The 27,433-nt window shown below is 35.0% G+C and overlaps 1 protein-coding gene across 15 annotated transcripts in view; it reads left to right on the top strand.

Annotated features, from left to right (window-relative positions):
* LCORL (ligand dependent nuclear receptor corepressor like) overlaps window positions 1–27,433 on the top strand; it is a 185,293-nt gene that overhangs the window by 73,719 nt on the left and 84,141 nt on the right. Inside the window, exon 5 of one of the 15 annotated variants that reach the window (XM_063603738.1) lies at window positions 5,709–12,587. The exons of the other annotated variants lie outside the window; for them this stretch is intronic. Coding sequence (XP_063459808.1) covers window positions 5,709–5,737 — 29 coding nt within the window. The 3' untranslated portion in view covers window positions 5,738–12,587. Of the gene's footprint in view, window positions 1–5,708; window positions 12,588–27,433 lie in introns of those variants that run through there. 15 annotated transcript variants of the gene reach the window in all.

Below are 27,433 nucleotides of genomic sequence, written 5' to 3'. Positions count from 1 at the left end.
GATCAGGAAAAATAACTATCAGGTATTATGCTTAGTACATGAGTGTTGAAATGGTCTGTGCACCAAACCCCCATGACATGAGTTTGCTTGTAATAACAGACATGCACAGGTACCCCTGAATGTAAAATAAAAGTTTTAAAAAATTGTTTTTGGCCGGGGGCGGTGGCTCACGCCTGTAATCCCAGCACTTTGGGAGGCCGAGGTGGGTGGATCACGAGGTCAGGAGATCGAGACCATCCTGGATAACATGGTGAAACCCCGTCTCTACTAAAAATACAAAAAATTAGCCAGGCGTGGTGGCGGGTGCCTGTAATCCCAGCTACAGGGGAGGCTGATGCAGGAGAATGGCGTGAACCTGGGAGGCAGAGCTTGCAGTGAGCCGAGATCGCGCCACTGCACTCCAGCCTGGGCGACAGAACAAGTCCCCATCTCAAAAAAAAAAAAAAAAAAATTGTTTTTGAGGGGAAAGAAAATGGGTTTTTTATTTATCTTTATATAATTTGTTAGGAGTTTTTCTAAATAATTTCTTTGTGTATTCTAATTCATTTGGGAAAGTATAGTAGGTGAGAATGCAGACCTGATCATCAAAAGAGATGTAATTCTATTTGGGGCCCTGTTTTTTGAATTACCGTCTGTGTTTAGGTAATGCTTCTTCCCTGTGCTGTCTCTACTATGGCAGTCAGTAAAATTAGCCTATATTTAATATATAGCAATCTGTATGTGCTGTTCAAAATACTTTATATTTAAGTACTTTATGGGAAGAAGCACTTTTATGTGGAAGTAACAGAAGAACTAATATGTGCTATATGACTGGTTAGTATTATAGTGTCTTAAATAAGGCTTTTTAATGATATTTTCCCCAGTTTTCTTGAGTAACTCATGAATTCACCAACTGTATCATCACCTGTGTGTTCTTGTATAGAATGCTACTAATTTAGTTTTTTCTTTTCCCCAATTGTGACTTTTCTCCCAAGCACAACTAGCGTGTTGGTCTTTATAAAACATATTTCTGGTCCATGACTAGTTCATTAATTTAAGAAAGATTTACTAAGCTCCTACTACATGCCAGGCACTGCTCTAGTGAACAAAAGAAAAAATATCCCTGTCTTCGTGGACCTTTATGTTCTAGTGAAGGGAGGCAGATAATAAACAAGTAAATTATACCTGTGGTTGAATGTGTATATACACACATCCAAACCTCTCACAGGCTGGTTGTATATGAATATAGATAAGTGCCATGGAGACAAAATGGAGCAGGACATAAAGCATGGAGATGGTGATTACATTTTTATAAGTGGTAATCAGATGACATTTGAGCAGAGATGTAAAAAAAAGTTGAGGTAGCAAACCATAGAGATCTTAGGAGAAATATATTTCAGGAATTAAAATAATAACAATTTTGAGAAATTATGGATTTGGCATGTGGTAGGTGATTGCCATTCCCATTCTTTAGTTTTATAGAATGTTTGTTTTTCTCTAAAGAACAATCTAAAATTGTAGCATTTTAAAGCAGGAAGGGGAGTTAGAGATTGTCTGTGTTTCTTTACATACAAAGAAATAGTTAACTTCACCAATGAACATGTACTATAGTGTAAACAAATAACCAAATAATGTTAGATAATTAATGATCGTCAATAGCACTTTGCAAAATAAATAAGGCAATTTTTAAAATGTCTGATTAATTGATTATAGAGTTGGTTGAGTGAAATATAGTGGTTAAAAAAAGAAATAGGAGCTTTAGCGCCCATTGCTGTTTGGTAGTGAGTTAAGCCAGAGTGAACTGGTGAAGTAGTGAAATAGATGCCTGAGGTTCATCCATGTCTGAATCCACGGAAGTAGCTCTCAACCATCAACTGAAGCCATAGACAAAGCAACTGGATGAAAAAACTCAGAATGAATAAACTGTTTAAAGTTACTTTACTTGCACTTTTTCAGCTCCTGGTCGCCCAATACTCTATTTGTAGTTTAATTTTTTAATGTGGTGAGTCTTCTCCTGTCATGATCAAACTCACTTGTAACAACAAACATTTTATTTGTGTGGTCTGAATTTTTTTTTTTTTAAGATTCGGTGTCAAGTATTTGTGACTCCTTTTTCTTTGCTTGACTAATGATGAGCATCAAGTGGAAAGATTTTTTCACTTATAAACATCAACATTTCTACTGTCCATTTCATTAAATTCAGCCTCCTTTAGCAAGATGTAAGACTTTTGCTTTACAGTCAACATTTCCGTTAACTCCTGGAAGTTAGCAAAATATGTACTGGATTCTTCCATACTCCATTCATTGTTTGCAGTGATATTTTCCTCCAAGCCTGATTGGCTAATAGTATCATCTTATGAAAACTCTTTTATAAATCCTACATTAAAGAAGTATTAAATGTATTAGCACCCCACATCAGATATTCATCATCAATATGCTTGAAGTGTGTGATATGTCCTTTGTCTGTAGGCTGCGTTAATGACATTCAATTGGAAGGCAAAAGAGTCCATTTAAATATTGTCTTCAGAAATAATGTTAACCAGAAAGAGATATACATAAGCATGTTCTATTATCAGAAGTGCCTTGTTTAAGATTTTCTTTCTCCATATGTTCCTTGATGAATAATAAAGAATGGTTCTGTACAACATCATGAATACCTTCATATGCAAGTTTTATGATTTGAACACCATAAAATAAGCATTGCTTCCTTTAACATTACTTTAAGGGCTCTTGAGTTTTTCAAGTGGTATACTAAAAAAGGTTTTAGCTTAATATCATCTTTACACTTTCCACTTAAAAAGTAATGTTGAGTTATCTTTGACCTCTTGATGTTCTAATGCTGTTCTTGTCTAAAAAAAAATTGAGGTGGCATTTTTCCCCCATAAAAGCTCTAGTTCATCAGGATTGAAAATGTGCATAGTGGTTTAAACACATTTGTCAATACTGTAGTTTTTCACATTCAGTGAGGAGTGCTGCTACAGCCTCACTGACAGCAGAAACTACTCACTGAACTGTGATCCTCAAATTATGTAGTTTGTACAGTTCTTAAGTTTCTCAAACCCTTCTGTACATCCTTTAAAACTCAACTCTTTTACTGAATCATTGTCTTCTTCAGCTGAGGTACACTATAAATACAGTGTGATTGTTTGTTATAACAGAATTTAAGAAATAGATTTTATGGAATTACAAGAAGTATAAATTCTACTTGAAGTAAGAGCTAGGAGAAGAAAGTGTATTGTTTCCAATACAGGCTTTACAATGGTGATAACAGTTGAGCAGAATTCCCTCAGTAAAAGAAAGCAAAGGAAAATGGATAGCTCCCGTATCAGGGTTCTTGATTTAAAGTTACTAACTTTGGCCATGTTAAGGAAAAGGGGGTTATATTGGGAGACTATTCAGGGCTCTCACAATTATCTAGAGGCTAGAGGGCCAAGGTTGGCAAATAAAAAATCCAAGAATACAGAGGAACCACAGTCAAGGACACATTATAATAAACAAGTCTGCATGACCTGAGGTTTATGCTTCCATAATGTGTTCGTTTTTCCAAGTCCTGAGAGGATTCATTTAATTGGCCCATTCTAAAACATCTGTCTGCCCACCCTTAGCATCACTATGGCCGAGAAGGAGAGGAGGGATCTGGCCTCTTCCACATCAATTGTACACGTAGTCAAAAGATGAGAGTAGCACTCTGGAAAATGAATATGCCCAAAGAGACCAAGTGTATAAAAAGCATAAGATTCTAGAGTTGTCAGGTGAAGTGTGTATGCTTTTTATAATGGTACTCTCTACCTGCTAGCTAAATCCTGGAAAAGGGGGAATTAGGGTACTAAAAATAGGAGACTTGGTTGCTGGACAGTACACACACAAAGCCAGATATCCATTAAACCCCTTAATTTGCCAAAAACAAGGACATATTCTCAGCCCTTACGCTGCTTAGACCCTACAGTATTTGACTTCATTCATCACTCCTCTCTTTCTTGGAAACTCTCTTTCCTTTGGCTTTCACTGTACCGTTTTCTCCTCTGAAGATTGTCTCTTTACTCCTCTGAAATTTGTCTCTTTACTCCTCTGAAAATTGTTTCCCATTTTCTCCCTTTTTTTCCCCCTGATATGAGGAGGAAGGTATAATAAGTCAGGTAAGGTAGATTTTCTTAGTCTTTGTTTCATCCCTTAAATGTTATTCTCTTAAGGCTCAATTCTCAGCCTCCTTTTAATTTTATGCATTCTCCCTGAACAACCTTAAGCTTCAGGCTCTCACATCCTAGTGATAGAAAATCTGCATTGCTAGTCCTGATTTTTCAAGTTCATATTCCTGGCTGCTTCTAGGTTATCTACTTCCAGATACAACCCACAAGAATTTCAAAGGAGGTAATATGTATAACACTGGAAAATTTTAGTTATTCTTTTTGACTTCTACTCCTGTCTCCTCCGTTAAAATATGAAATCTTTGAGGATAGACACTGTCTTTTATTTCATCATTTTTTTCTAGTTCTTAGCACGTGTATTTATGCTCAATACATGTGTAATGAATGTTTCCTATTCTGCTCTCTAGAAAATGAGAAGTTTAAAACCCTACTCTGTGGCCCAGATTCCTTATATAAATAACCCATAACTCCAGTTACCTTGATTAGAAACTTCACACTAAATACTTGTTGAGTAACTGAATCTACCAGGTCCCCTCAATCCTATTGATTCTACTTAAAATATTATTTTTTTATCGACCATGCAAGTGTTCATATTTTCTTGGCTTCACTATAACCCTCCACATATTTATCACTTTCTTTTAAAACAAAGCCATTATTCCCTTATCTGCTGCTGCTTAGTATCAACACTAAAATCCAATTATATTTGTGTGTACTTCAGTGTTTTTGCTGCTTCTCATTTCCTGTTTGCTTGATAAACTCTAAATCATCTTTCAAGGAAGAAATGTTTCATATTCCCTGATTCCTTTCCTGTTTTTCATTTCACTACCTCCAGGCAAAAATAAAAGTTTCCCTCTTAGATTTCCTGTAACACATTGTATATGCAAAATGGAACATAAATTAGATGTGCTTTGCCAAAAAGAGAGGATAGTAAGAAACTAAAACCTATATCACGTGGGTATCTGTTCTGATTGGATGGTGATACTGGAGTTAATGGATTTACTGGTCTTTTAAAAAAATGTTCTTACTGTAAATTGACAATTTGTAATTGCATAAATTTATGGTGTACAAAGTGATCTATGGACACAACTTGGAATAATTAAATAAAGCTAGTTCATACATCCATCACTTCAAATACCTAACATTTTTTGTGGTGACAGCATTTGAAATTTACTCTTAGTGATTTTGAAAGGTATAGTACTCTATTTTTAACTCTATTCATCACATTGTGCAATAAATCTAAAAAAAAACCCAACAAATCCATATTCCTTTTGAGATTGTGTGCCCTTTGACTCTGTTTCCCCATTTCCCATACCCCCAGCCTTTGTATTCTACTCTGTACTTCTTGTATTCTACTATTCTTCTCTCTGCTTCTTGAATGTGATTCTCCTGGATTTCACATATAAGTGAAGACATGCAATATTTATCTTTCTGTGCCTGGCTTACTGCACTTTATATAATGTTCTCCAATTCCATCCATGTTGTTGCAAATGACAGAATTTCCTTCTTTAAGGCTGAATAGTATCCCATTGTATGTGTGTGTGTACACATACACATATGTACACACACCACATTTTCTTTTTTCAGATTCATCTGCGGCTGGACACTTAGCTTGATTCCATGATTCAGCTGTTGTGAATAATGCTACAATGAACATGGGAGTGTAGACATTTCATCAACAAACTGATTTCAAATATTTTGGGTGAATACCCGGAAGTGGGATTGTTGGATCATACAGTAATTCAATTTTCAGTTTTTCTGAGGAACTTCCATCCAGTTTTCCATAATGGCTGTACTAATTCACATTTCCACCAACAGTGCACGTGGGTTCCCTTTTCTCTGCAATTTTTTCTTCTTTTAATAGCTCTTAGTTTCTATATGCCTCACTTACTCTAAGTATCTCTGCAAATAGAGTGTAATTCCCATGCTTAAAAGATGTTATGTTTCCTAATACACAATGATGTATGAGATTGTAGGCCTTAAAAGATGTAGACTGCACTTATGGGCTATTTAAGGGATTTTTAAGGATAATTTTGACTCTACCATGAGTTTTACCTTTCTTTGTCAATTTTAGATACTATTTTGTCATTATCTTCTTAAGAGTACTGATCTTAGTAAATTTTAAACTCCTTAAAGGCAAGGAATACCTAAATAAGATTTATATTTTCAGTTCCTTGTATAATACATTTATGTTTTAAATGAATTTAAGTCTGTGACATAAAACAAAAACGTAACATACTCTTCAACATGGGATATATACTTGCTTCTCAATTTACTAAATTATATATTTTAGGTATAAGTGGTGGGAAAATGAAATCTTTTTTAAAAAACTGCATGTTTATACACATTACATGCATGTGTGTGGTTTTTAAAATAGCATGGCTAAAGCAGTCTAACAAATTTTAGGATACCATATACAGTAATACAGTTCAGAAAAATTGCTAAAAGGCCAAGGAAATAAAGGAGGAGCCCACTCAAAAGATGGTGTGAAAGCAGTTTACTGGTCAGCATTCACCTTCTTAGTTGCCATATGTTTAGATGTCTTAACGTTTTGCTCTATAAAATAATAGTTTCTAAGGTGGGTTTTCATGGTTTTGTTTTGTTATGAGAACTGATGTTTACATATGCAGTTTTCCTGCCACAAATTTTGTGTTAGAGGATGCTGTGGAAACGAGAGTTTGGTTTTTTTAAACTCCTCAGAAAAATCTGTATGTCTTAGAGGTCTGCTTTTCTCTGATTTTTCTATTTCTTATTTCTTTTTAAATTTTGTCTCATTAAGTTTTTAAGTTCTTCATGGTATTTAAATGTGTTTAAAACAGTGGTTATGTCTGTCATAAAAACAGCAGGCTGTTAGGTAACTTTAGAGTGAAACTACTGTGACAATTATTTTGCCTAGTTTTTTTTTTTAACATATATGTTGTCAAAGCATAAATACAGAAAATTTTCATACCCACTATATATAATGCATCTACAACTCTAATCCAGAATTCTTAAAACTTTATTTCCTCTTGATATCTTAACCATAAGACTAATTTGATTGTAGTCTGCCTACAAACTTAAGATAGCCCAACATACTAAATTAGGTGGTATTAGAATCTTAAGTTCAGGGCCTTTTAAGGAAAAAGTAAAATCTGTAATGCTTGTAGAAATTAACCAAGGACTGAAATATTGTAAGTCTCCTTTACTTGGAAAGGGAGAAAAGGAGGGGTATATTGCTGGGTCAGCTATTTTTTTGCCAGATAATTTTCTCTGTATACTCCATATATTCTAGTTGTATTGACAATAAATTCTAGTGTAAAAAAAAAAACCCCAAGTTATAAGCCAGTCAGTGTCTGAATCAATCCAACATCTCAACTATTTTATAAAAGGTTGAAGTTCTGTCGTGTCATGAGTGATTCTGATATTTTTTGTTTGTATTCTCACATAATTTAAAAGATTATCATCTTTTAAATGCAATTTTTATAATAATAGTACTCTGTAAAACATGCTCTAATAATACATGAGTTTCCCCATGTACCTCATTTAATAATGTGATGTGGTTAACTGCTGTCAAGAATTACCCTTATCTCTAAAGTACTTTGGAACCTCAACGTCTTATTCTTTCTCCGTATTTCTTAATTTGCTAAGATATAAGGAGTCTATAATTCTTGCAGAGGGTGTGATTAAATACTGTACCTGGGAAGTGTGATAAATTAGTTTTGTGTATTATTTCACCATTTTTATTTTACATATAATTATGAACTGTCTGCTGCAGTTTACTGTCTGCTATTGGCTAGTTGTATATTATATCCACAGCCTGCTCATACTGTTTTTGTAAAGTTTATCTGTAGACTTTCCAGCCTGTAGAACTGTGAGAAACAAATTTCTGTTGTTTATAAACTATCCAGTCTAAAGTATTTTATTATTGCAGCCCAAATAGACTAAGACAAGTGCTCTGTAAAATAGTATGTGCGTATAGGTAGGGGTTATTATCTAAGATGTCCGCTGAAGTGCAGGACTTCTATTTATATATATCCTTCATAAAATAAGAATTCTCCAATAAAAGGAACCAAAGCCCCTTGGAGAAGTGGTTGTTTTCATGGCTGGGGCTAGGAAAATAAAGATGAGCTTGGAGCATTTTGTGTTGCCAGAAAGTAAGGAAGTGCTCAAAAAAAAGTATGGGAACACAGGAGCCATCCTGAAAGAGCTCCTGATGGCCAGAGTTGCAACAATTTGAACAACAAAGTAAACAACAATAGTTATAACAATAATTTGGATTATTACCTGTAGAATAAAATAAATATCCATGTTTTAATACTGATATAAGTGAATAAATAAATGAGAAGGAAGGGGCAGTTCTTTCTTACAGAAATAAATATTCCAGTTAAAAAATGTGGAATGGGATAGTGAATAGGTACAAAGAAAAGGTAGAAGATTGAATGAGTAAGACCTAGTATTTGATAGCACAACAGGGTTCTATAGTCAATAATAATTTAATTGTACATTTTAAAGTAACTAAAATCAATGAGCCTACTTAAAAAGACTATATATCTGCTAAAGAATGTAATAGGGAAAACTGTAGGCACAAGGGAATCAGATTTCTGCTTTAACAAGTCTAGGACATTCACAAATACAGTGGTCAGGTCCTGGCTTTAATTAGGCAAAAAACTATGGACAGTGGCATGAATAAGGATGGGTAAACTAGATTTAAGACTAAAAGAAGATACCATGCCCATATCCTCTTTTGAGGAAAACCACCTAGGGTGGGTAGCTTCATTAAGCTATGGTAGGACATGGCTTTCACTAAAACCTTAAGTAAAGTGTGAGTAACAAATGAAATTTGGAAGTATATAATGGGTCTGGCAAGTTTTCTTTTGTGATAATGGTATGGATTCTTATGATAATGTGTCTGTACCCCTTAACCTACCCCCGCCAAAAACTCCTAAAATGTTTTAAAAACCAAAGGTCCTATGATTCTGTATTCTTTATATTCCTGTGACCTGGCATATTCCTCATTCTACATGGGCTATTGAGACCATCAAATCTGTAGAATAAAAAGAAATTTCAGGAAGCCCATGTCCACTTACTTTATCCTTGACTTTGTATTTATTCTTTGCAGTGCATATCAGTGGTGAAATAGTAAGCCAAAGTGAAAGCAACATAAGCAATGTGTTAAGTCTTCATTCTTGCCAGCCTTTGAACCAGCTAACTCATAAGCCTTCCAGAAGAAAAATCATTTTTCTCTAGTAATTCCTTTCAGCGAGTGTTAGTAACTTTTGGTATAAGGTGTGAGAGAATAAAGGAATGTTTTCTCATTTTTGTTTTTCTGTGCACTACCAATTTTAAAAGATTAGTTTATTGCTCAATTATTAATGCAGTCCTTATTCCCTTTGAAGAGTGAAGAGTCGTTTCATTTATGAGATACTCACTGAGTTACCTTACTGAGTTGTGGTACCATGGTTGATCACCAAATAGTTGAGTAAGGTTTAGTGTTTAGTCTCAAGGAGGACATTGCTTGTTATAGTAGGATACGGTGGAGATACAATAGGGAGAATAATATATGAGCTCTTGATTCTCTTGTCATCTCAGGGGTGTTGAAACTGAAGACAAAATGAGCCGCCAGATCAGCAGTCCCCAACGTTTTTGGCACCAGGGACAGGTTTCGTAGAAGACAATTTTTCTCAGGCAAGGTGTTGCAGGGAGATGGTTTCGGGATAAAACTGTTACACCTCAGATCATCAGGCATTGGTTAGATTCTCATAAGGAGTATGCAACCTAGATTCCTCTCATGCACAGTTCACAATAGGGTTGGTTCTCCTATGAGTATCTAATGCTGCTGCTGAACTGACAGGAGGCAAAGCTCAGGCGGTAATGCTCACTTGCTGGCTGCTCACCTCCTGCTATGCAGCCCGGTTCCTTACAGGCCATGGACTGGTACCAGTCTGTGGCCTAGGGGTTGAGGACGTCTCCAAGAAATATATAATCTTTATATTGTATTCTTCCATACTAGGTTGTTAACTCGTAGAGAGCAGAAAATACATAGATTTTCTCAGTATCTTTTATTACCCTGAGCAAGTATCATAGTTATATTAGAGTTTTGATAATTGATTTTTAGTAACTTATAAAAATGAAAGATGATCTCTAGTTGAAATCCAGCTCTGTGCCTCTGTAATTATCCTATTACAGTATTTTCTAGGTAAATGCTTTTTTTTAATACTCACTAATAGTAATTTGTTTGCATTTTGCTTACAGTCTTATGCTATTTGAAAATTAAAGATGATTAAAAAACAACGTTTGGGAGGGTCTTTTATGGCTCATTCAGTAGATAAAATAGAGCAATAGTATGAGTCTTGGTAGTTGATTATTAAGCCTAATTCCTCAGTTTACCTTTCTGCTTGTTATTTTAGCATTTAGATATTTTGCATGGTCTTGTTGTGACCAGAGAATAATGCATTTAAATCCTATAGTAGTCCATAGTGGTCCTTACAAAACTTAACTGACTTAGAATTGACTTTTTACCCTTATTTGGGTTTCACTCTATTGTCAAAATATTTGCTTTTCTTTGGAAACAAATCTGCTTTTTAACACTTTTACTTTGTTTTACATTTGTTCATAAGAATGCCCCAGCTATAGTAGATCTAAAAGCTTATATAAAGGTTTTGACATTTCTTGAGTACCATACTGGTTAGACTGGTTATGTTCTAACAAGTCAGATATTTGTGGCACCCCTAACTATAATTCTCCACAATAGCCTCTAGACAATAACTTTAAAGCTGTGTTGAAAGTGGCTGTGATAGGAATAAGGCATTATCTAAATGACTCTGATGGTTCAGAGATTTATGATACTTAATAGCAAGTGTCATCACTGCTGAGGAGGCAAAAAAAAAAAAAAAAAAAAATTCTATCATGGGAAATGATTCAGCATTCCAAATAATCTCTGGTCAAATTTCCACTACAACTCAGACTATTGTGCAGAGAAATATGAACATTGGGGTAATGTATCTAAAGTAAATTGCTTAACTGCTTTCCTATAAGAAGAAAATGGTTTACCCTTCCTTTTCAATTACAATACTTAAGTGTTTTGTATATCAAGGGTAAGAGGCTAGCTGGAAGACTTGTGCCATTATTATTCATCTCTTCTGAACTTGTCTTGCATGGTGGAATATATCGTTAGCTTATATAAGAAGTGGAAGCTGGATGAAGCAGGATGGGAGTGGAATGTCTGAGAACATTGATACAGAATAATTATGGCAGTCTATGGTTACGGTGGTTATCAATGATTTTTTTTTTTTGAGACAGAGTCTCGCTCTGTTGCCCAGACTGAAATGCAATGGTGCAATCTCGGCTCACCGTAAGCTTCGCCTTCCGAGTTCACACGGTGATTCTCCTGCCTCAGCCTCCTGAGTAGCATATAAAAATGTATAAGTGCATATATAGTATATATGCATATAGTGTATATGTGCATATATAGTGCCTCAGCCTCCCGAGTAGCTGGGACTATAGGTGCCCACCACCATGCCCACCTCATTTTTTGTATTTTTAGTAGAAACGGGGTTTCACCGTGTTAGCCAGGATAGTCTCGATCTCCTGACCTCGTGATCTGCCCGTCTCGGCCTCCCAAAGTGCTGGCATTACGTGAGCCACAGCTCCCGGCCCTGATGCAGATGCATTTTTAAACATTTGTTTTCTTTTTCTGATAATATTCAGAAACCTCTGAATCTTTTCTACTTTATTTTGCTTGGCCGGTTGTTCTCTGACCTCTCTTTTTCTACCTCACAGTTACAAGAAGTGAAACAGTGGATATAACATTTCATAATTGCAACTTAAAATCAGCATATACTACTTTGCTGCTGTAATTTTCATGATACTATTTATCAGATTTTTATATATCTTTAATTTTACTTTCTAGCTCAGAGATTCTTAACCTGGGATCCACATAGTTTGCCCAAAAGTTCATAGATAGGATTTCATGGGTCCATGAACTTGAATGGTTGAAAAAATTACATTTTTATTTTCATTGACCCTTGGTTGAAATGTAACATTTACTTCAACTGTAAGCATAGACAACAAACAACAGTGGTATTAGTAGTACCTGTTCCGATAATAGAAATCATAAATATTTTTATATCATATCTTTAATTATTTTTTACATTCTCACTACTTTGAAATTATGGTAGACATTGGACTTACTACTAGATTTTATATTTTAATGCATTAAAAGAGGCATATATATTACATCTGTATTACATATATTACATAATACATATATATTACATATATTACATAATATATATTACATATATTACTATATTATAGTAATATAAAACTATTTTAATACAGTTTGTTTCCTATATATTCATGCATTTAAAAACATGATTCAGAGAAGGAGCCCGTGGGCTTAACCACAATGACAGAGGAGTCCTTGCACAAAATAGTTAAGAATTCTGTTTACCTCCTTTGCTATTTAATCTTTATTCTGTCCCTAGAATGTCATACCTTAAGGACAGTGTCCTTAGATTTTTATATACATATATATCTACCTGTATATGTGTGTGTGTATATATATATACACATATATATACATATATACATATATAATATATACATATATATACACACACACATATCTACCTATATATGTATATATAGTATATATGCATATAGTGTATATATGCATATAGTGTGTATATATATGCATATGGTGTATATATGCATATATACCATATAGTGTATATATGCATATATAGTACCTGCATATAGTGTGTATATGCGTATGTAGTATATGAATATATAGTACATATACATATGTAGGTACATATATGTATATATACATATATGTGTGTGTGTGTGTACATGTACCTATTCCTTTTCCCCAGGTTTATTTTTTTCCAGATTTCATCCCCTCTCCTGGCTTCAACACTTCACCTCTGTTTAGATGAACCACCGCCTCTTTCATTATTCTTTTCTAGACACCTTCACATATATATTATGGGAAGAATTTTAAGTCACTGGATCTAAAACTAAACTTACTTTGCTTTTAAAACTTGTTCTTTTTTCTGCTGTGTTCTCCTTTAATTAGTGCCATTGACACTTTCCTACTCACCCAGAGTTAAATTGCAAGAATAATTTTTTATTCTTTGTACCTTCTTACTACTTTCTCTGAAAGGAGTTATAATAAATAGCTAGGGATTATTAATGAGGCTGCTATGAACATTCTTGTGTAAGTCTCTTTTTTAGACATCTGTTCCATTTCTCATGGGAAAATACCTATGAGTAGAATTGCTGGGTTATGGGATCAATGTATATTTAAAATATAAAACATAAAAGCTATTTATATTATCTAATATGAAAGCTATTTATATCAGAAACTGCCGAACTGTTGTAGAAAATGTATTATTTGAGTCTTACTAGCAATATGTAAGAATTACAGTTGCTCCACATGCCTTTGAGCAATTGATGTTATCATTCCGTTACTAGCTATTCTAATGGGTGTGAAATGGTATCTCATTTTGCTTTAAATTGCATATCTTTGATGACTAATGATGTTGTGCACATTTTCACGTTCTTACAGACAATTCATATATCTTCCTTTTTAAAGGATCTGTTCAAGTCATTTGCTCATTTTTAATTGGGTTGTTTGCTTTCTGTTGATTTGTAGGTGTTTGTTATAAATTCTGGATAAAAGTCCTTTGTCAGATAATTACTAATGTTTTATGTTTGTTGAATAATGCTTTAGCCTGGTTGAAGTACTTTTATAGACTTTGTCCCTAATTAGTTCGGTAGATTACCCTTGTGAGGTTGAAGATGTGTTAGTTCTGATGCCCTCCCTAGGGTAGGTAAAGAAACTAGACATACAGGAGAAACTAAATTAAGACTAAGACAACTAAGAAAATAAGAAAGGGGAACTCTGAAACAGATTGAGAGAGCCTTAGCAACTTTACTTTTTGAGTGGGTTATAAAAATTGTTTTATCTTCTAAATATTTTGTATAATAAATTAAACTTTAGAAACAGTTACAGGGCCGGGCGCGGTGGCTCACACCTGCAGTCCCAGCACTTTGGGAGGCTGAGGCGGGTGGATCACCTGAGGTCAGGAGTTCAAGGCCAGCCTCAACATGGAGAAACCCCGTCTCTACTAAAAATACAAAATTAGCTGGGCATGGTGGTGCCTGCCTGTAATCTCAGCTACTCGGGAGGCTGACGCAGGACAATTGCTTGAACCTGGGAGGCAGAGGTTGCAGTGAGCCGAGATCGCACCATTGCACTCCAGCCTGGGCAACAAGAGCGAAACTCCATCTCAAAAAAAAAAAAAAAAAGAAATAAACAGTTACAAAATGAAGTAAAACTACACACCCAAGATCATTAAAGGATCTATTATTAATTTGTAACATCAAGGTAAGTCCAGTAGGATAGAAGTTTAAATTTATGGCTGTGCGCGGTGGCTCATGCCTGTAATCCCAGCACTTTAGGAGGCCCAGGCAGGAGGATCACCTGAGGTTGGGAGTTCGAGACCAGCCTGACCAACATGGAGAAACCCCGTCTCTAATAAAAATACAAAAAATAAGCCAGGCGTGGTGGCACATGCCTGTAATCCCAGCTACTCGGGAGGCTGAGGCAGGAGAATTGCTTGAACCCAGGAGGCAGAGGTTGCGGTGAGCTGAGATCGCGCCACTGCACTCCAGCCTGGGCAAACGAGCGAAACTCTGTCTCAAAAAAAAAAAAAAAAAAAAAAAAAAGAAGTTGTTTAAATTTATAAGTCTAAAGCTTCCTTTTATTCCTGCCACATGTAAATATGTAACCTAATTTGAAAATTATATTAAAATTCTAAATATGTTATAAATTTATAAAGTGCAGCCCAGGTCAAATGACTCCCCTGGCTGCTTCCATGCTAGATATGAAAGTAGACCAGATTTTGTTCTATTGTATTGCCCTATAGTTCCTGTTTTTGTTTGAAAAATATACAGCTAGGCTTATCCATAGATAAAGTAATAATATAATGAATTTAAATTTGTCTTTTTATATGGCTTAACTATACCTCTTAGTTATGGGGGCAAGGGTGTGTGCTGCTGTTTCCCTTCTGGTGTTCTAACTAGCATACTTGTTAATATGTTTCTATGGAGAATGATGTGAAAAAGGAGAAGAAATCTAAGTCTGTAAGGTTTTTCATTTATTCCCTTCATCACAGGAGGTTTTGGTAAGGGAAGAATGAAATTATTAGTGAAAAATCAGTTGTTTATTATGATTTTGAGAAGTTCAGATTATTGCTATTCTTACATTCTATTGTGACAAATGCTTTAAAAAGTTAGATTTATTAATATTACTCTTTATATTGAGGGATTACCAGGTTTTGATGATATAATACAATGGTTGTGGAAGATAACACTTTTTATTAATGGACATTGCCTTTTTACTGTTTTTCCCCAGTTGTCTGATATAGTATGGCTGCTAGAGCTTGTTTCGTTGAGTTGTATCTAGCAGTGGAAGCATATTACAATGTGCTAGAAAAACAATTGCAATAGAATGTTGGCAAAATTTTTCAGAAAACTTGGAAATGACTAAAATGTTAACCCAGAGCAGTGTTATTTTGGCATTAAGAAATGGGGACAAGAAACAAAGACCCACCTAAGCTGGGGATGAATACCTGTGAATTGTTCAGAAGGATTATGGGGGTATGTCATATATGTGATTTTATAAATATTTTAGCCCTATATGTAAATTACATAGATTATAAAATGTATATAATGCATTATGAAACTATTGCAGGATAATAAAAAATGACCCATGACTATTGAGCATATTGACTTACATATTTGTTCAACTTTATTGTACATGTTACTGCTGGTGGTGATTAGGAACTTCCTGCAATATTCTGTGTGAAGAGACATTTGGAGTTGGGGGAAACTGGAATGATCTTTTCTAATTAAACTAAGTTATTGTGCCACCCCTACTGCAAAAAATACGAAGGGGAGGGAAGGATAGAATTAGAAACACATACATGAAAAGGAAAGTGATGCATCAAAATATTCTCCGTTAACCTCTCATAAAATATCTAAACTCAGGAATTAAATAAGTTCACATAAATTTTCAAATAAATTCCTTGCTATCGAAAATTCAAGAACCAAACAGATTCAGATTCTGCAATATCCATTGCTATCTGAACTTTTTCTTCAAACTATGTGAACTCAAGAACTAAATAGATTTGAATAAGAAGTGATACACATTTTATTGTTTTTGTTGGTGAGACCACATGATCTGGTGGAAAAAAATACTGATCTGGAAGATGGGAAAACCAGTGTTCTACGCCCTGCCACTATGCCACTATGCCACTATCACTGATTTGATCTTTCTGGATTTTTGTTTCTTTTTTTTTTTTTTTTTTCATTATGAGACTGGATTAGATTTTATCTAAAATCTGGTAGTTCCAGAATTCTAGTGGTCCTGAAAAGTGGATAAAAGTTCAGGAGCTATTTTTAACATTTCAAAAAGCCTTAAGAAGTCATATAATTATCTGCACTAAGACTGTAGGTCAAACAGATTTCTTTTATATTTGGATCAAATTGATATTACTCTTTATAAAAATTGCCACACCAAGCTACTTGTGTCTTATTGAAAATGTCTTTGAATTAAAAGTAGGGAATTACATTATACAAGATTGGAAATCATTAGCTATATGTTTTCTAATGTGTATTTCCAAAGGTATAGGTGAATAGTTTACTCTTGTAAGTTTAGTACTCTTATTTATTTCTGGAGAATTCAGAGTTCTTTCAGTGGTCATGGTTTTTTATTACCCAGTAATGTGTAATATACTTTCAGAGGATTTAATTCCAAAATTGCTTTTCAGTTACTGTGTACCTACACTTAATTTCATTCCATATTTTTGTTATTTTTCAACTGTAGTTAAATTATGCTCTAAAAATTTATTGATTGTGTCAGTCTGTTTGCATTGCCATAAAGGAATAACTAAGACTGGGTGATTTATAGAGGTTTATTTTGACTCATGGTTCTGCAGGCTTCACAAGAAGTGTGGTGCCAGCATCTGCTTCTGGTGAGGGCCTCGGGGAGCTTATAGTAATGGCAGAAGGTGGAGGAGGAGCCAGTGTATCACATGGTGAGAGAGGAAGAACAAGAGAGAAAGGAAGAGGGAGGGAGGGAAAGGGAAGCTGCAAGGCTGTTTAAAACAACCAAATCTCACATTAACCCAGAGAGTGAGAATTCACTTATTACTGTGAGGATAGCACCAAGCCATCTTTGAGGGATCTGGCCCCATGACCCAAACATCTCCCACTAGACCCATCTCCAACATTGAAGGTCACATTTCAACATGAGATTTGGAGGGGACAGAACATCTAAACCATGTTACTGATTAATTCATTTGGAACTCATGAGTAGTATTTTTTTTCATGGAAATATATGTTAAGTAGCAGTTATTTTCTAAGCTACAAAAGACTATAATGGCAAGTAATGGTTAATATACTTGATTTGTATTATTTCAGCACTGCTATCATTGATAGTTTTCTGAAAATTGGATTCTAAATCTGGAGGAACAAGAACACATTTTAGTCTTCTCTCCAGATGTTACTTTGATTCCTTCTTTCTTCTTCTGTACCTACCAAAGCGGCCCTATATAATACTGAGACTTCATTAATGGGCAAAGTATGTAATAACCAGGCATCTGTATAATATCACTTTTTTTTTAGTCAGAACTGTTTCATTTGTTCTCTATGAAACTACATATTGAGTATGTCAGTTTGAATGCCAGTGAGTGGGCAGTTAGTTACATAGTGGGTAACTGATTGGTTTTCACCCTCTGTTTTTTAGAAAGACTTAATACTTTATTCTGTTCTAGCCTGAGGATAAAATATATTTTAAAATACCTTGATACCATGTTTCGTGAATGCTTTTAGTCTATGAAGAAAAACAATTTTACTAATGAGATACTTGCTCACTAGTAGTAAAGAAGTGCCAGATGAGGGTGCTCTGTAGTTGTCAAAATGTGAATTGGAATTTAAAAATTTACCCATAATGTAGAATTACTGTTGCTCCATAATTCTGCAGATCTGCATTCCTGCATTTCCATGATTATTTACTTACTGAATGATAAAACTTGCAGCTAAATTTGTCTTCAACACACCTTTCTCAGAGCATCAATTATATTATTCATTAAGGAATAAGTAGGATCTCTAAAGCATGTATCAACATCAGAACTAAGTTTTATGAATTATACAGTGCATGTAGTGATTCCTTATTCTAAAAGATCTCTGGTGCCATCTACTGAATGCTTTTTAAAGGAAAAAACATGGAATCAAATAATAGATTTTCACTTAATTCAATTTTTTGTTTTGTTTTAATTTTCAATTTCTAGAACAGATCTAGGTTTATAGAAGAACTAAACAGGAAGTACAGAATTCCCATATAATCACTTTTCCCCCATCCCCTCAGTTTCACCAAGAACACCTTTCATTGGTGTATTTCATTTGTTACATTTGATGAACAAATGCTGATACATTATTATTAACTGAAGTTCATAGTTTACATCAGAATCAGTTTGTGTATGTTGTACAGTTTTGTGGATTTGCCAAATACACAGTCATGTATCCTTCATTACAGTATCATGCATAATCCCTGTAATCCGTGAAAAATCCCTGAAGTCTGAGTACTTGATACTAGGAAATAAAAAGGAAGAGTCTTAAAATCATAGGACCAGAGGTAGCAGTCTTGGCAAGGTACCATTTCTAAAGAAGAGAAGGGTGAGCTAAAAGGACTGTTACTTAGAATCTTGTTAATAAGTAGAAGGAAGAAATTAAGGGTCCTTTAGAAACAAAAGAGAATCACAAAACTGAAAACATATCAACTCTTCATTCCATTCTACCATTCAAATGCACCACTAATTAAAGAAACTATACCATACCAGCAAAAGGGTTCTTTTCATCCAGATTATCTCTGTATACAACAGTTTTTACATATGACAGTAATTGCTGGTTTGGGAATATAAAGTAATTCAAAATGAATAGAGTATAGGACATATGAAATTCTCTCTAAAAACAAAACAAGCAGAAAAACAGAAGAATGGTACATCATAACACCTCAAAGTGAATTATATATTGTTAAAAGAAGCATTGGCAGATATGATAAAACACCTTACACAAAATCCAGGCATTCAAAAAGAAATAGATAAAAAGGAAAATGGGAATGGAGAATTGACTAAACTTAGGAATACAATTTTAGAAAAAGAAATCTGCTTAGAAATAAAGACTTAATTTCAAAGGAGAATAGATTTGACTGAAAATATAAAGAGTCTTTGGAGAAAGCTATGAAAATGGCTAAGAGAATGAAAATGAAATAAAATGGTAAAAAGGTAGAGAAAAAAGTTGTTGCTAGAACAGTGCTTGAACAACAACAAAAAGTCCAACACAGGTGTAATTGGAGCCCCAAAGAAGAAAACAAAATAGTGGAACATGTTGAAACTATAATTTGAGAAAACTTTCCAGAAATATATTTGAAACTACATAGCTTTCCAGAAATATATTTGAAACTACATAGCTCACTACATACCTGGGATTATTGACACAGAATAACAAATTTTGAGACATCCTGGTAAAAGTATGATAATTTTAAAAAAGGAAAAACCCAATGGACCTCAAGACAAAAATACTAAGTCACAAAGATAAAAATCAGGTAAATCAAAATTCTCAACAAGAACATTTAAAGAAAGACAGCCCCAGAGCAACATTTTCAAAGAAGTTAAAGAATAAGTGAAACTTTTGTGTTCAGTCAAGTTCTATTTCATGTATGAAGGTGGTCAAAACATAATTAAATGTGTAAGAACTCAAGAAATACTGTATTTAAAGCACTGCTAGAATAATCTACTGGAGCTGTAGTCAGCAAACATTTTCTGTGAAGGACCCAGAGAATAAATATTGGAGATTTTGCAGGCAATATGGTCTCTCTTGCAATTCACTATATTTGCCATTATAACAAAAATATCCATAGACAGTACATTAATGAATTAGTATGGGTGTGTTTCAATAAAACTTTATCTACAAAAAGTGATGATGGGCCACGTATGTCCCCCTGCTTGCTCAGCCTCGTACTCTATGGCACATTTCTTGCAATGAATAAATGGCAAAAGGAGTGATTGTGAGCATTGGCCCTATTTTATTTAAGGCTAAAGCAGAGTGAAGGTTGGGAAGAGTGGGAAATGAAGTAGGAAAAATTCACTGAGTGTCACTTATGTATTATTTAGGAATCAAAGATATCATTTGAAGCCTGAATACCAAACAGCCTAACTAAGGGAAAGGGGGACTAATGGCATCATAAGAAGTAGTAGGTAAAACTGGTAATCAACAAACAGACAAACTCTCTTAAATACTGAAAAATTTTACAAAGCAAAGAAAATGGACCACAGGAAGAGAGAAAAATAAAACTTAAATCTGTAAGCTGACACTAATATATGAGTCATTGTAGGACATGTGAAAACATTGAACTCCCCTGTTAAACAGATGTCCAGAATGGTTCATGAAGCAAGACTCAGGTTTGAGCTGTATATATTGACAAGACATGCCTAAAATAAAATGATTTTAAAAGACTAAAAGGAGTGAGAAAAAGTATGGACGGCAAATTGAAAACAATAAAGAAAGCCAAGATTAATTCTAATGTTACCCAGGGTAGAAATTAGCGGGGGAAAGGGCTACTTCATAGTGTTAAAGACCGTAATTCATAATGTGTGTGGATGTAACATTTACTAGTATCTGTGTACCAGATAACATTAGCAACCATCCTCCTAAACAGAAACTACAGAGAATTCAGAAGGACAAATACACAGAATTAACCCATCACTTTTAGTCCAAGATATGTGAAGTGAATCTAAAATAAGTAAGGATATAAAAGACCTAAAAGCACAGCAAGGGATATTTTATGAATATATATTGAACTCAATTCTCAAATAACATAAAATATATTTTCTTCCCAAGTATACATGGAACATTCACAAAAAATTTTTATATATTAAGTCAAAAAGAAATCCTAAGTTCCATAAAGTAGAAACAATACAAAAAGTATTTTTTCATTATAATGCAATAAAGATGGACATCAATAACAAAACATTTTAAAAGTCTTATTTACCTGCAGTATTAATACTATTTTAAACAACTTTAGATGTATAGCGAAGAAAGCAAAGTTGCAGAATTTCTTCAAAATATTGATAATGACAAAAAAACTGCATATAAGAATCTAGGGGATATAATTAAAACCGATTAGAAAAAGATTCAACAGCCTTATGTATTTACAGCCATAAATTAAAGAAAAATAAATTACATTTTCATCAAAAAAAGCTAAGAAAAATCGCAAAGTAAATCAGAATAAAGAACAAGGAAGGAAATAATAAAGATTAAAGCAAAAAAATAATGAGGTTGAAGACAAAAACAATAGGACTAAAAAGTAAATAGGAAAAAATACTGATTCTTTGAAAAAGTCAACAAAATAGACCACTAGTTAACCTAATTGGTGGTGGTAGAGGTGGGAGGAGGAGAGGGGGTAATAGAGAGAAAGTATTAAAATGCAAGACGTGACAAGGGGAGAATAACAACTATTGAAACAGAGAATTTAAAAAATGATAAGATTTTATTTTGCACAACTTAAGTGAAATGGATTATTTCTTTGGAAAATCCAGTTTGTTAAAATTGTCCCAGAAGAAATAGAAAAGTTAAACAGATGAATTTTTTCAGAAGAAATAGCAAAAGGTATCAAGAAAGCTCAGTAAAAGCACCAAGCTCAGAAGGTTTCAAAGGAATGTTTTACCAAAACTTCTAAGATCAGATCATCTCAATGCTCTATACATTTTTCCAGAACATAGAAAAAGACAGTTTTCAAATTACTTTTGAGTATGGTATTAATCTAGATAAAAATCATGTGACAGTCACACACTGTGTGTGTATCCGTGAAATAGTATCTCATTGTTTTGATTTTCATTTTCCTAAGGACTAATCATACATACCACTACAGAACAATCTCACGTATGTCAATACAAAAGCATCAAACGTAATCCTATGCTACATTAAGAAAATGATACATGACACTCATGACATTTATTCCATTAATGCAAAAGTGGTTCAATTTTAGGAAATCCTTTGATATTATTCACTTGTTAATCTAAAGAGGAACAAAAAATGAACACTCAGTAAAACAGGAATTGATGTATTTTTTAAATGTAGAACACATATATCCTAGGTTTAAATCCAGCATAATACTTAATGTGGAAACACTGGCAGCATTCCAACTAAAATTGGAACAAGACATTATTCTCCTGTGTCTCTTCTACTATTAAACACTGTATTGAAGTTTTGGGCTTGTGCAGTTAAACAGTAGAAAACTCTACTTCGTGTTTGTGTGTGGAAACGGAGTCTCACTATGTTGCCCAGGCTGGACTCAAACACCTGGGCTCAAGCAGTCTTCGGTTCTCAGCCTCCTGAGTAGCTGGGGCTACAGGCATTCTGCCACTTCCTCTGGCTTATATTTACATTTTTGAGGAAAAGCTAATCTGTTTTCCAGAGTGGCTATAGCATTTTGCATTGCCACCAACATTGTATGAGGGTTCCAGTTTTTCCACATCCTCCACAATACTTGTTATTATCTGTATTTTTTTTATTACAACAGTCTTACTGGGTATGAAATAGTATCTCATTGTTTTGATTTTCATTTTCCTAAGGACTAATCATGCTAAGCATCTTGTCATGTACTTATAAGCCATCAGTAACATCTTCTTTGTAGAAATGTCTGTTCAGATCATTTGCCCATTTTTCAAATTTGGCATGTCTTTATTATTGAATTGTAGGAGTTCTTCATGTCTGGTGGATATTGGACCCTTTATAAGACATGGTTTAGAAATATTTTTTTCCCATTGTGTGGACTGTCTTTGTTTCTTGGTAGTGTCCTTTGAAGCTTAAAATTTTTAATTTTCATGAAGTTCAGTTTATCCATTGTGTTCTTGTTGTTTGTGCTTTTAGTGTCAGATCTAAGAAATCATAGCCTAATCCAAGGTCATGAAAATTTACACATGTCTTCTAAGAGTTTTATAATTTGGTCTCCTATATTTGGATCTTTGATCCATTTGGGGTTAATGTTTGTATATAGTGTGGGGTAGAGGCCCAGCTTCATATTTTGCATTGAAATATCCAGTCATCCCAGCATAATTTGTTGAAAAGATTATTCTTTCACCCACTGAATTGTTTTAGTACTCATCAAAAATAAATTAACTGTATATGAGTGCGTTTATGTTTGGACTCGATTCTTTTCCATTGTTCTACATGTCTATCTAGTAACACCTAGTCTTGACTATTGTATTTATAGTAAGCTTTGAAATTAGGAAATGCTAATCCTCCAATTTTGTTCTCTTTCGAGATTATTTTGGCTATTCGGGGTCCCTTGCATTTTCATGTGAATTTTAGGATCAGCTTGCCAGTTTCTGTAAAACTACCAACTGGGATTTAGATAGGGATTCTGTTGAACCTGTTGATAAAAATTGGGGAGTATTACCATCTTAAGAATATTAAGTTCTTCAGTCTGTGAACAGAGGACATGTTCCTATTATTTTAAGTCTTTATTATGTTTCTAGTTTTCAGTGTACAACTCTTCCGCCTTTTAAAGTTTATTTTTTATAAGTATTTTATTTGTGATGCTGTTGTAAATGTGATTTTTTAAAAATTACATTTTGGAATTGTTTTGTGCTATTGGTTAGAAATAAAATTCATTTTTGTATATTGATTTGGTATCCTGTAACCTTGTGAACTTGACTATTAGTTCTTAATGTTTGTTTGTATACAGATTCCTTAGAAATTTATGTATATAAGATTATATGCAAATATACAAGATTATACAGTGGTAATCTAAATTAAATTTATATATCACAAGATTGTATTATTTCTATAAAAAGAGAGTTTTGCTTCTTCCTTGCCAATTCAGATGTCTTATTTATTTTTCTTGCTTTATTGCCTTGGCTGGAACACTCCAGTACAGTGTCGAAGTGATAAGAGCATATATCCTTGTTTTGTTCCTGACAAAGCATTCTGGGGGAAAGCTTTTAGCCTTTCACCATTAAGTACCATGTTTCCAGTGGATTTTTTGCAGATACCCTTAATGAGATTAAGGACATTTTCTTCTGTTCCTAGCTTGTTCACTGTTTTTGCCATGGAAGGAAATTATATTTTGTCAAGGACTTTCTCTACATGTATGGAGATTATGTAGCTTTTGTTCTGTATTCTGTTAATATGTTTGTTAACATGCTGAATTATATGAATTGATTGTTTTGTTTTGTTTTTTATTTTGAGACAGGCTCTTGCTTTGTCACCCAGGCTGGGGTGGCAGTGGTGCAGCCATGGTTCATTGCAGTCTTGCCTGCCTGGGCTCAAGTGATCCTCCCACCTCAGCTTCTCAAGTAGCTAGGACCACAGGCGCCAGCCATCACTAATGCCTGGCTAAATTTTTGTATTTTTTGTGGAGACGGTGTTTTACCATACTGCCCAGGCTGATCTCAAACTCCTGGGCTCAAGTGATCCACCCACCTTACCATCCCAAAGTGCTGGGATTACAGGCTTGAGCTACTATGCCCAGCCAGGGTGGATTGATTTTTATATGTTAAACCAACCTGGAATTCTTGACATAAATCCTTCTTGTTCGTGGTGTATAATTCTTTTTAATGTGTTACTAGATTCTCTTTGATAGCATTTTATTGAGTACTGAGTCTAGAGGGGCAAACCTTATTTTATTATGCTTTGCTTTATTGTGCTTTGTAGATTTTACATTTTTTTACAAATTGAAGGTGCGTAGCAGCCCTACATTGAACAAGTCTGTTTGCGCCGTTTTCCCTATAACGTGCTCGCTTCATGTCTCTGTGTCACATTTTAGTAATTCTCACAATATTTCAAACTTTTTTAGTATTACTATTATATCTGTTATGGTGATCCTTGATGTTATGATTGTAATTATTTTGGGGTACCACGAACCACTCCCATATGAGAAGATGAAATGTGTGTGTTCTGACAGTTCCACCGACCAGTCATTTTCCCATCTCAGGCCCTCTTCTTCCCTGAGATGCAACAGTATTGAAGTTAGGCCTGTTAATAACCCTACAATGGCCTCTGGGTATTTAAGTAAGAGGAAGAGTCATATGCCTCTTATTTTAAATCAAAAGCTATAAATGACTAAGCTTAGTGAGAAAGACATATCAAAAGTCAGGATAGGCCAAAAGCTACTCCTATTGCATCGAACAGTTTCTGCACAATGCATCACCTTGTGTATGTAAAGGAAAAGTTCTTGAAGAAAATTAAAAGTGCTACTCCAGTGAATACATGAATAATAAAGCAAAACAGGCTTATTGCTGATAGGGAGAAAGTTTGAGTGGTTTGGGTAGAAGACCAAACCGGCCATGACATTCTGTTAAGACAAAACCTAAACTAGAGCAAGGGCCTAAGTCTCTTTAATTCGTTGAAGGCCGAGACAGCTGAGAGGAAGCTTCAGGAGAGAAGTTGGAAGCTAGCAGAGATTGGTTCATGAGATTTAAAGAAAGCTGTCTCCATTACATGAAACTGCAAGGTGAAGCAGTAAGTGCTGATACAGAAGCTGCACCAGGCTATCCAGAAGGTCTAGCTAAGGTCTTTGATGAAGGTGGCTGTACCAAACAAGAAATTTTCAATGTATTAATACATGAAACAGTCTTCTGTTAAAAGAAGATGCCGTCTAGGGCTTTCATAGCTAGAGCAAAGTCAATGCCTGGCTTCAAAGGACAGGCCTACTCTCTGGTTATGGCCTAATGCAGCTATGGCTTTAACTTGAAGCCAGTGCTCATTTACCATGCCAAAAATTCTAGGGCCTGTAAGGATTACACTAAATATCCTCTGCCTGTGCTCTATTTGTAGAACAACAAAGCCTGGATGACAACACATCTGTTTACAGAATGGTTTACTGAATATTTTAAGCCTACTGTATTAGCGTTCTCTAAAAGGACAGGACTAATATGATAGATGTGTATATGAAAAGGAGTTTATTAAGGAGTATTGACTCACATGATCACAAGGTGAAGTCCCATAATAGGCTGTCTGCAAGCTGAGGAGCAAGGAAGCCAGAATCCCAGAACCTCAAAAGTAGGGAAAAGGAGTCTGAATCTCAGAACCTCAAAAGTTAGGGAAGCCACCAGTGCTGTATTCAGTCTGTGGCCAGAGGCCCGAGAGCCCCTGTCAAACCATTGGTGTAGGTCCAAGAGTCGAAAAGCTGAAGAACTTGGAGTTTGACATTCGAGGGCAGGAAGCTTCCAGCACAGGAGAAAGAGGAAGGCCAGAAGACTTAGCCAGACTAATTTTTCCACATTCCGCTGCCTGCTTTTATCGTAGCTGAGCTGGCAGCTGATTATATGGTGCCCACCAAGATTGAGGGTGGATCTACCTCTCCTAGTCCACTGACTCAAATGTTAATCCCCTTTGGCAACACCCTCACAGACACACTCAAGAACAATACTTTGCATCCTTCAATCTCATCAAGTTGACACTCAGTATTAACCATCACAAGTCCATCCCTTGTCAACTTGAGCCCATACACATCTGAACTCACACATAATATTCAAATAAAGACAGTAATAAGGTAATAATTATGCCTAACATAATACAGCTATCCTTCATACAGTGCACCAGTCCCCAATCCAAATGCTATTACATAAAGTTAACAGCACTTCAATGCCGATATTAGGTCAGTAAATCTTATGACACACGATAAAGGGAAAAGAAAGGAAATGAAGGTATTTTCTTAGTACAAGTGTATACATGCAGAACATGTTCTTTTTTTTTTTTTTTTTTTGAGATGGAATCTCACTCTGTCACCCAGGCTGGAGTGCAGTGGCGCAATCTCAGCTCACTGCAACCTCCACCTTCCAGATTCAAACGATTCTCCTGCCTCAGCCTCCCGAGTATCTGGGATTACAGGTGCGTGCCACCACGCCCGGCTAATTTTTTGTATTTTTAGTAGAGACGGGGTTTCACCATGTTAGCCAGGATGGTCTCGATCTCCTGACCTCATGATCTGCCTGCCTCGGCCTCCCAAAGTGCTGGGATTACAAGCATGAGCAACCGCACCCAGCCACAACATGTTCTTAACAAATTGAGGAGGAAATGCTTATGACAAAGTCCTCATTTCTGCAACTGGTCACGTGGTCCTGGCTGGTATTGATTAATACCTTCTACTATCCCTTCTGTATCCCCTTTCCCTTCAGCAGGCACCTCAGTGGGCTGTGGGTTTTTACCCGATGGAGTGACCTAAGGCTTCATTCCCGAAGGGTCTGGGCCATTTGTAATCC

Source organism: Pan paniscus, chromosome 3 (assembly GCF_029289425.2).
Source record: "Pan paniscus chromosome 3, NHGRI_mPanPan1-v2.0_pri, whole genome shotgun sequence".
NCBI classification, from domain to species: Eukaryota; Metazoa; Chordata; class Mammalia; order Primates; family Hominidae; genus Pan; species Pan paniscus.
The sequence above is the reverse complement of the archived record's forward strand: the minus strand, read 5'-3'. Positions and strand labels throughout refer to the sequence as shown.